Below are 12,120 nucleotides of genomic sequence, written 5' to 3'. Positions count from 1 at the left end.
GTGTATATAGTGTATACATAGTGTATATAGTGTATACACACAGACACTAACGATTCACAATTAAAGTCTACACACACAACATTATATATAGTTATACATTGTTATATTGTTTTATATTGTTATATATAGTTATATATTATATTATATATAGTGTATATATTATATATAGTGTATATAGTATATACACAGACACCAACGATTCACAATTAAAGTCTACAAACACAACGTTATATAGTTATACATTATATATAGTTATATATTGTTATATTGTTATATATAGTTATATATTATATACTTATAGTGTATATATAATATATAGTGTATATAGTATACACACACAGACACTAACGATTCACAATTAAAGTCTACAAACACAACGTTATATATTGTTATAGATTGTTATATTGTTTTATATTGTTATATATATTATATACTTATAGTGTATATATTATATAGTGTATATAGTATACATAGTGTATATAGTATACACACACAGACACCAACGATTCACAATTAAAGTCTACAAACACAACGTTATATATAGTTATACATTATATATAGTTATATTGTTATATATTATATATAGTATATATAGTGTATACATAGTGTATATAGTGTATACACACAGACACTAACGATTCACAATTAAAGTCTACACACACAACATTATATATAGTTATACATTATATATAGTTATATATAGTTATATATTATATATAGTGTATATATTATATATAGTGTGTATATAGTACACACAGACACTAACGATTCACAATTAAAGTCTACAAACACAACATTATATTGTAATACATTGTTATATAGTTATATATTATATATAGTGTATATATAAAGTGTATATATTATATATAGTGTATATAGTGTATACATAGTGTATATAGTGTATACACACAGACACTAACGATTCACAATTAAAGTCTACACACACAACATTATATATAGTTATACATTATATATAGTTATATTGTTATATATTATATTATATATAGTGTATATAGTGTGTATATATAGTACACACACACAAACAACAACGATTCACAATTAAAGTCTACAAACACAACGTTATATAGTTATACATTGTATATAGTTTTATATTGTTATATATAGTTTTATATATAGTTATATATTATATAGTGTATACATAGTATATAGATAGTGTATACACAGACACTAACGATTCACAATTAAAGTCTACAAACACAACGTTATATTGTTATACATTATATATAGATTTATTGTTATATATATAGTTATATATTGTTATATATAGTTATATATTATATTATATATAGTGTATACACACAGACACTAACGATTCACAATTAAAGTCTACAGACACAACATTATATTGTTATACATTGTTATATAGTTTTATTGTTATATATTATATTATATATAGTGTATATATTATACATATAGTGTGTATATAGTACACACACAGTCACCAACGATTCACAATTAAAGTCTACAAACACAACGTTATATTGTTATACATTGTATATAGTTACATATATTGTTATATATTGTTATATATTATATTATATATAGTGTATATAGTGTATACATAGTGTATATAGTATACACACACAGACACCAACAATTCACAATTAAAGTCTACAAACACAACGTTATATTGTTATACATTATATATAGTTATATTGTTATATATTATATTATATATAGTGTATATATTATATATAGTGTGTATATAGTACACACAGACACTAACGATTCACAATTAAAGTCTACAAACACAACGTTATATTGTTATACAATGTATATAGTTATATATTGTTATATATAGTTATATATTATATTATATATAGTGTATATAGTGTATACATAGTGTATATAGTATATATACACAGACACCAACGATTCACAATAAAAGTCTACAAACACAACGTTATATTGTTATACATTATATATATAGTTATATTGTTATATATTATATATTGTTATATATTATATACTTATAGTGTATATATTATATATAGTGTATATATATATAGTATACACACACAGACACCAACGATTCACAATTAAAGTCTACAAACACAACGTTATATATTGTTATACATTGTTATATTGTTATACATTATATAGTGTATATATTATATATAGTGTATACATAGTGTATACATATAGTATACACACACAGTCACCAACGATTCGCACACACAACGTTATATATTGTTATACATTGTTATATATAGTATATATAGTATACAAACACATTGTTATATATATAGTTATACATTGTTATATATAGTTATATATACTATATACACAAAGCATATATAGTATATACATAGTATATATAGTAAATACACATAGTATATATACTATATAGATAGTATACACACACATACGCATTGCTATATAGAGTTATATATACTATATATACGTAGTTATATACTATATAGATAGTATACACACATTGTTATATATAGTTATATATACTATATATACGTAGTTATACATAGTATATAGATATTATACACACACATTGTTATATAGAGTTATATATACTATATATAGTTATACATAGTATATATAGTATATAGATAGTATACACACACATACACATTGTTATATATATAGTTATATACACTATATTTACATAGTCATACTATGTATATATATACTATGTATATATAGTATATATACATAGTATATGTAGTAAATGTACTATATATGTAGTATGTGGTTACCATTGTGAGCTATATACATAGGATATATATAGTATATATACTATGTACATATAGTATATATACTATGTATATAGTATATGTAGTATATATGTAGTATAATGTAGTTACCATTGCAAGCTATATACATAGTATATATATACTATATATACATAGTATATATAGTATATATACAGTATATATACACTATGTATATGTAGTATGTGGTTACCATTGCGAGCTATATACATAGTATATATACTATATATAATATGTATATATACTATGTATATATACACTATATATGTAGTATATACACGTAGTGTATGTAGTATATATACACTATATATGTAGTGTATAATGTGGTTATCATTGCGAGCGATATTTAGTATATATACTATAAATACTATGTATATACTATATATAGTATGTGGTTAGCGTTGCGAGCGATATACATAGTATATATAATATATATAGTATATACACTATATATACTATATACACACTATATATGTAGTGTAAAATGTGGTTACCTTTGCGAGCGATATACATAGTATATATACTATATATACACTTTACATAGTATATATACATAGTATATACTATGTATATATATACACTGTATATATACTGTATATATACTACGTATATAGTATATACACTATATACACTACATATATACATAGTATATATGTAGTGTAAAATGTTGTTACTGTTGCGAGCGATATACATAGTATATATATACTATATATACACTTTACATAGTATATATACTATGCATATATATACTATGTATATAGTATATATATGTATACACTATATATGTAGTGTATAATGTAGTTACCGTTGCGAGCGATATTTGCTATGGACAGGGCTCCAGTGAGCTGTAGCTGAGTCCTGGGGTTAGAGGTCCACGCCAGGATGGTGGAGACCAGCAGACCATCACCACCATCACCTCCATCACCGTAGACAGCTCCCATCGCTTCATCTGTGACATCACCACCATCACCACCATCATCACCACCATCACCACCATCACCACCATCACCAGCAGACCATCACCATCACCATCACCACCATCATCATCACCACCATCATCACCACCATCACCACCATCACCACCATCACCACCACCACCATCACCACCATCACCACCATCATCATTATCACCATCACCACCACCATCACTACCATCACCACCATCACCACCACCATCACCACCATCACCACCACCACCATCACCACCACCATCATCATCATCACCATCACCACCACCATCACCACCATAACCATCACCATCACCACCATCACCACCATCACCACTATCACCATCACTACCATCACCACCATCACCATCACCACCACCATCACCACCACCACCATCACCACCATCACGAACTAGTACAATAACTAGTACAATAACTAGTACACTAGCTACCACTAACTAGTACACTAACTAGTACTAACTAGTACCACTAACTAGTACAACAACTAGTACAACAACCAGTACACTAACTAGTACCACTAACTAGTACTAACTACCACACTAACTAGTACTAACTAGTACACCAACTACCATTAACTACCACACTAACTAGTACTAACTACCACACTAACTAGTACACTAACTACCACTAACTAGTACACCAATTAATACTAACTACCACTAACTAGTACACTAACTAGTACTAACTAGTACACTAACTACCACTAACTAGTACACTAACTACCACTAACTACCACACTAACTAGTACTAACTACTATACTAACTACTGCACTAACTACCACACTAACTAGTACACTAACTACCACTAACCACCACTAACTACCACCAACTAGTACAATAATTACCACACTAATTACCACACTAACTAGTACTAACTAGTACACTAACTACCACTGACTAGAACACCAACTACCACTAACTAGAACACTAACTAGAACACTAACTAGTACACTAACTACCACACTAACTACCACACTAACTACCACTAACTAGTACACTAACTACCACTACCACTAACTAGTACACTAACTAGTACTAACTACCACTAACTAGTACACTAACTAGTACACTAACTACCATTAACTAGTACACGAACCACCACACAAACTACCACTAATTACCACTAACTAGTACTAGTTAGTACTAACTACCACTAACTAGTACTAGTTAGTACTAACTACCACATTTACAAATACACTAACCAGTACACTAACTAGCACAACAACTAGCACACTAACTACCACTAACTAGTACTAACTACCACTAACTAGTACTAACTACCACTAACTAGTACACTAACTACCACTAACTAGTACACCAACTACCACACTAACTACAACTAACTATTACACTAACTACCACTAACTAGTACCAGTTGGTACTAACTAGTACTAACTACCACTAACTAGTACACTAACTACCACAATAACTAGTACTAACTACTATACTAACTACTGCACTAACTAGTACACTAACTACCACACTAACTAGTACACTAACTACCACTAACCACCACTAACTACCACCAACTAGTACACTAATTACCACACTAACTACCACACTAACTAGTACTAACTAGTACACTAACTACCACTAACTAGAACACCACCTACCACTAACTAGAACACTAACTAGTACTCTAACCAGTACACTAACTAGTACAATAACTACTACACTAACTACCACTAACTAATACACCAACTACCATACTAACTAGTACTAGTTAGTACTAACTAGTACTAGTTAGTACTAACTAATACACTAACTAGTACTAGTTAGTACTAACTAGTAATAGTACTAGTTACTAACTACCACTAACTAGTACACTAACTACCACACTAACTACCACACTTACTACCACTAACTAGTACTAGTCAGTACTAACTACCACTAACTACCACTAACCGGTACACTAACTAGTACTAACTAGTACACTAACTAGTACTAGTTAGTACTAACTACCACACTAACTACCACTAACTAGTACTAGTTAGTACTAACTACCACTAACTACCACTAACTAGTACAATAACTACCACTAACTAGTACACAAACTACCACACTAACTAGTACACAAACTACCACACTAACTAGCACTAGTTAGTACTAGTTAGTACTAACTACCACACTAACTAGTACTAGTTAGTACAAACTACCACTAACTACCACACTAACTAGTACTAGTTAGTACTAACTAGTGTACTAGTTAGTACTAACCAGCACACTAACTAATACACTAACTACCACAAAATACCACTAACTAGTACACTAACTACCACTACCTAGCACACTAACTAACACTAACTAGTACACTAACTACCACTAACTAGTACTAACTACCACTAACTAGAACTAACTACCACTAACTAGTACTAGTTAGTACTAACTACCACTAACCACCACACTAACTTCCACTAACTAGTACACTAACTACCACTAACTACCACTAACTACCACTAACTACGACTAACTAGTACACTAACCAGTACACTAGTTAGTACGAACTACCACTAACTAGTACACTGCCTAGTACACTAACTAGTACAATAACTACCACACTAACTACCACTAACTAATACACTAACTACCACACTAACTATCACTAACTAGTACACTAGTTAGTATTAACTACCACACTAACTAGTACTAGTTAGTACTAACTAGTACTAGTTAGTACACTAACTACCACTAACTACCACTAACTACTACTAACTAGTACACTAACTACCACACTAACTACCACTAACTAGTACACTAAATACCACTAGTTAGTACTAACTAGTACACTAACTACCACTAACTAGTACACTAACTACAACTAACAAGTACACTAACTAGTACACTAACTACCACCAACTAGTACACCAACTACCACTAACTAGTACTAACTACCACTAACTACCACGAACTAGTACACTAACTACCACACTAACTACCACTAACTAGTACTAGTTAGTACTAACTACCACTAACTACCACTAACTACCACTAACTAGTACACTAACTACCACACTAACCACCACTAACTAGTACTAGTTCGTACTAACTACCACTAACTACCACTAACTACCGCACTTACTACCACTAGTTAGTACTAACTACCACCAACTACCACTAACTAGTACACTAACTACCACTAACTACCACTAACTAGTACTAACTACCACCAACTACCACTAACTAGTACACTAGTTAGTACTAACTACCACTAACTAATACACTACCTAGTACACTAACTAATACAATAACTACCACACTAACTACCACTAACTAGTACACTAACCACCACACTAACTACCACTAACTAGTACACTAGTTAGTACTAACTACCACTAACTAATACACTACCTAGTACACTAACTAATACAATAACTACCACACTAACTACCACTAACTAGTACACTAACCACCACACTAACTACCACTAACTAGTACACTAACTACCACACTAACTACCACTAACTAGTACACTAACCACCACACTAACTACCACTAACTAGTACACTAACTACCACACTAACTACCACACTAACTACCACTAACCACCACACTAACTACCACTAACTAGTACACTAACTAGTACACTAACTACCACACTAACTACCACTAACTACCACTAACTACCACACTAACTACCACTAACTAGTACACTAACTACCACACTAACTACCACACTAACTACCACTAACTACCACTAACTACCACACTAACTACCACTAACTAGTACACTAACTACCACACTAACTACCACACTAACTACCACTAACTACCACTAACTACCACACTAACTACCACTAACTAGTACACTAACTACCACTAACTACCACTAACTACCACTAACTACCACACTAACTACCACTAACTACCACACTAACTAGTACTAACTAGTACATTAGTTAGTGTACTAACTAGTACACTAGTTAACTAGTGTACTAGTTAGTGGTAGCTAGTGGTAGTTAGTGTACTAGTTAGTGGTAGTTAGTGTACTAGTTAGTACTAGTTAGTACTAGTTAGTACACTAACTAATGTACTAGTTAGTACTAGTTAGTACTAACTAGTACACCAACTACCACTAACTACCACACTAACTACCACTAGTTAGTACACTAACTACCACACTAACTACCACTAGTTAGTACACTAACTACCACACTAACTACCACTAACTACCACTAACTAGTACTAGTTAGTACTAACTACCACACTAACCACCACTAACTACCACTAACTACCACTAGTTAATACACTAACTACCACTAACTACCACTAACTACCACACTAACTAGTGTACTAACTAGTACACTAGTTAGTATACTAGCTAGCACTAGTTAGTACTAACTACCACTAACTACCACTAACTGGTTACCTCCAAGGAGGAGCAGCACCAGGAGGTCCGAGGCCGTCTTGATGAGTGCGGAATCCTCACGGCGGAGCTCCGCGGCCTCACCGTGGAGCTCCGCGGCCTCACCGTGGAGCTCCGCGGGCTCACCGCGGAGCTCCGCGGCCTCACCGTGGAGCATTCCCTCCTCCACCAAATTGACGAGAATCTGAGGCAGGCCGCTCCTCACCAACGGAAGCTTCAGGGCCTCTGTGAGAGTGGTGAGTGGTGAGTGAGTGGTGAGTGGTGAGTGAGTGAGTGGGTGAGTGGGTGAGTGAGTGAGTGGGTGAGTGAGTGAGTGGGTGAGTGAGTGGGTGAGTGGGTGAGTGAGTGGGTGAGTGAGTGAGTGAGTGGGTGAGTGGGTGAGTGAGTGAGTGAGTGGGTGAGTGAGTGAGTGGGTGAGTGAGTGAGTGAGTGGGTGAGTGGGTGAGTGAGTGAGTGAGTGGGTGAGTGAGTGGGTGAGTGGGTGAGTGAGTGAGTGAGTGGGTGAGTGAGTGAGTGGGTGAGTGAGTGGGTGAGTGGGTGAGTGAGTGGGTGGGTGAGTGGGTGGGTGAGTGAGTGGGTGAGTGGGTGGGTGAGTGGGTGAGTGAGTGGGTGAGTGAGTGAGTGAGTGGGTGAGTGAGTGGTGAGTGAGTGAGTGGGTGAGTGGGTGGGTGGGTGGGTGGGTGAGTGAGTGGTGAGTGAGTGGTGAGTGAGTGGGTGGGTGAGTGGGTGGGTGGGTGGGTGAGTGAGTGGTGAGTGAGTGGTGAGTGAGTGAGTGGGTGAGTGGGTGAGTGAGTGAGTGGGTGAGTGAGTGGGTGAGTGGGTGAGTGAGTGGGTGAGTGGGTGAGTGAGTGAGTGAGTGGGTGAGTGGGTGAGTGAGTGAGTGAGTGAGTGGGTGAGTGGGTGGGTGAGTGGGTGAGTGAGTGAGTGGGTGTATGAGTGAGTGGGTGAGTGAGTGAGTGGGTGAGTGGGTGAGTGAGTGGGTGAGTGAGTGGGTGAGTGAGTGGTGAGTGAGTGAGTGGGTGAGTGAGTGGGTGAGTGGGTGAGTGAGTGGTGAGTGGTGAGTGAGTGGTGAGTGAGTGGTGAGTGGTGAGTGGGTGGTGAGTGGTGAGTGAGTGAGTGAGTGGGTGGGTGAGTGGTGAGTGGTGAGTGGGTGGTGAGTGGGTGAGTGGTGAGTGGTGAGTGAGTGGGTGAGTGGTGAGTGAGTGAGTGAGTGGGTGAGTGAGTGGGTGGGTGAGTGGTGGGTGGGGGGTGGTGAGTGGGTGGGTGGGTGGTGAGTGGGTGGGTGAGTGGTGAGTGGTGAGTGAGTGGTGAGTGGGTGGGTGAGTGGTGAGTGGGTGGGTGAGTGGTGAGTGGGTGGGTGAGTGGGTGGGTGAGTGAGTGGGTGAGTGGGTGAGTGAGTGAGTGAGTGGGTGAGTGGGTGAGTGAGTGAGTGAGTGGGTGAGTGGGTGGGTGAGTGGGTGAGTGAGTGAGTGAGTGGGTGTATGAGTGAGTGGGTGAGTGAGTGAGTGGGTGAGTGGGTGAGTGAGTGGGTGAGTGAGTGGGTGAGTGAGTGGTGAGTGAGTGAGTGGGTGAGTGAGTGGGTGAGTGGGTGAGTGAGTGGTGAGTGGTGAGTGAGTGGTGAGTGAGTGGTGAGTGGTGAGTGGGTGGTGAGTGGTGAGTGAGTGGGTGAGTGGTGAGTGAGTGAGTGAGTGGGTGAGTGAGTGGGTGGGTGAGTGGGTGGGTGGGTGGTGAGTGGGTGGGTGGGTGGTGAGTGGGTGGGTGAGTGGTGAGTGGGTGGGTGAGTGGTGAGTGGTGAGTGAGTGGTGAGTGGGTGGGTGAATGGTGAGTGGGTGGGTGAGTGGTGAGTGGGTGGGTGAGTGGGTGGGTGAGTGAGTGGGTGAGTGGGTGAGTGGGTGGGTGAGTGAGTGAGTGGGTGGGTGAGTGAGCGGTGAGTGGGTGAGTGAGTGAGTGGGTGAGTGAGTGAGTGAGTGGGTGAGTGAGTGGGTGAGTGGGTGAGTGAGTGGGTGAGTGAGTGAGTGAGTGGGTGAGTGAGTGAGTGAGTGGGTGAGTGAGTGGGTGAGTGGGTGAGTGAGTGGGTGAGTGAGTGGGTGAGTGAGTGAGTGAGTGGGTGAGTGAGTGGTGAGTGAGTGAGTGAGTGGGTGAGTGAGTGAGTGAGTGGTGAGTGAGTGGGTGAGTGAGTGGGTGAGTGGGTGAGTGAGTGAGTGAGTGGGTGAGTGAGTGGTGAGTGAGTGGGTGAGTGAGTGGTGAGTGAGTGGGTGAGTGAGTGAGTGAGTGGTGAGTGGGTGAGTGAGTGGGTGAGTGAGTGAGTGAGTGGGTGAGTGAGTGAGTGGGTGAGTGAGTGGGTGAGTGAGTGGTCAGTGAATGATTGGGTGAGTGAGTGGTGAGTGGTGAGTGAGTGGTGAGTGAGTGGTGAGTGAGTGGGTGAGTGGGTGAGTGAGTGGGTGAGTGAGTGGGTGAGTGAGTGAGTGAGTGGGTGGAGTGAGTGGTGAGTGAGTGAGTGAGTGGGTGAGTGAGTGAGTGAGTGGTGAGTGAGTGGTGAGTGAGTGGGTGAGTGGGTGAGTGAGTGAGTGAGTGGTGAGTGAGTGGGTGGGTGAGTGGGTGGGTGGTGAGTGAGTGAGTGGGTGAGTGAGTGGGGTGAGTGAGTGAGTGGGTGAGGAGTGAGTGAGTGGTGAGTGAGTGGGTGAGTGAGTGGGTGTGAGTGGGTGAGTGAGTGAGTGAGTGGGTGAGTGAGTGGTGAGTGAGTGGGTGAGTGAGTGGTGAGTGGTGAGTGAGTGGGTGAGTGAATGAGTGAGTGGTGAGTGGGTGAGTGAGTGGGTGAGTGAGTGAGTGGGTGAGTGAGTGAGTGGGTGGTGAGTGGGTGGGTGAGTGAGTGAGTGGGTGGGTGAGTGAGTGAGTGGGTGAGGGAGTGGTGGGTGAGTGAGTGAGTGGTGAGTGAGTGAGTGGTGAGTGAGTGGTGAGTGGGTGGTGAGTGAGTGAGTGAGTGGTGAGTGAGTGAGTGAGTGGTGAGGGAGTGGTGGATGAGTGAGTGGGTGGGTGAGTGAGTGAGTGAGTGGGTGAGTGAGTGAGTGAGTGGGTGGGTGAGTGGGTGAGTGAGTGAGTTGGTGGGTGAGTGAGTGGGTGAGTGAGTGGTGAGTGAGTGAGTGAGTGGGTGAGTGAGTGGGTGAGTGAGTGAGTGGGTGAGTGAGTGGGTGAGTGAGTGGGTGAGAGAGTGGGTGAGTGAGTGGTGAGTGAGTGGGTGAGTGAGTGGTGAGTGAGTGGTGAGTGAGTGGTGAGTGAGTGAGTGAGTGGTGAGTGAGTGGTGAGTGAGTGAGTGAGTGGTGAGTGGGTGAGTGAGTGGGTGAGTGAGTGGTGAGTGAGTGGGTGGGTGAGTGAGTGAGTGGTGAGTGAGTGGGTGGGTGGGTGAGTGAGTGGTGAGTGAGTGAGTGAGTGGGTGAGTGAGTGGTGAGTGAGTGAGTGAGTGGGTGAGTGAGTGGGTGAGTGAGTGGGTGAGAGAGTGGGTGAGTGAGTGGGTGAGTGGGTGAGTGAGTGGGTGAGTGAGTGGTGAGTAACCCTCACCATGCTCAGCCAGGATTGCTATCACGTCCAATGCTGTGTCCCGAACCGTCCCGCGTGTAGCTCCACTCAGCACGAAAACCACAGCCTCACAGACGCCTGCATCACGAAGAACCTGTACACTCACTCCTGACGCACACACTCACCACTCACTCACCACTCACTCACCACTCACTCACCACTCACTCACCACTCACTCACCACTCACTCACCACCCACTCACCACTCACTCACTCAACCACTCACTCACTCACTCAACCACTCACTCACCTCACTCACTCGCTCACTCACCACTCACTCACTCACCCACTCACTCACCCACTCACTCACCCACTCACTCACCCACTCACTCACTCACTCACCACTCACCCTCTCACCCACTCACTCACCCACTCACTCACCACTCACTCACTCACCCACTCACTCACTCACCCACTCACTCACCCACTCACTAACCCACTCACTCACTCACCCCCTCACTCACTCACCC

General features: G+C 40.2%; 1 protein-coding gene across 2 annotated transcripts in view; it reads right to left on the bottom strand.

Annotated features, from left to right (window-relative positions):
* RAP1GDS1 (Rap1 GTPase-GDP dissociation stimulator 1) overlaps positions 1-11,788 on the bottom strand; it is a 43,802-nt gene extending 32,014 nt beyond the window's left edge. The window contains exons 1-4 of one of the 2 annotated variants that reach the window (XM_076055272.1): positions 11,634-11,788; positions 8,221-8,303; positions 8,082-8,178; positions 3,553-3,696 (exon numbers count right to left, since the gene is read on the bottom strand). In XM_076055272.1, the coding sequence (XP_075911387.1) occupies positions 3,553-3,696; positions 8,082-8,178; positions 8,221-8,235 (256 nt within the window). In that variant the 5' untranslated portion in view covers positions 8,236-8,303; positions 11,634-11,788. Of the gene's footprint in view, positions 1-3,552; positions 3,697-8,081; positions 8,304-11,633 lie in introns of both variants that reach the window. The other variant, XM_076055271.1, reaches the window with a different exon arrangement.
* Positions 11,789-12,120: the final 332 nt, after the last annotated feature.

Source organism: Petromyzon marinus, chromosome 71, assembly GCF_048934315.1.
Source record: "Petromyzon marinus isolate PM22_M1 ecotype Great Lakes invasive population chromosome 71, UKy_Petmar_22M1.pri1.0, whole genome shotgun sequence".
Classification (NCBI taxonomy): Eukaryota; Metazoa; Chordata; class Hyperoartia; order Petromyzontiformes; family Petromyzontidae; genus Petromyzon; species Petromyzon marinus.
Note: the sequence above shows the minus strand (reverse complement) of the source record. Positions and strands in the feature narration are given on the sequence as shown.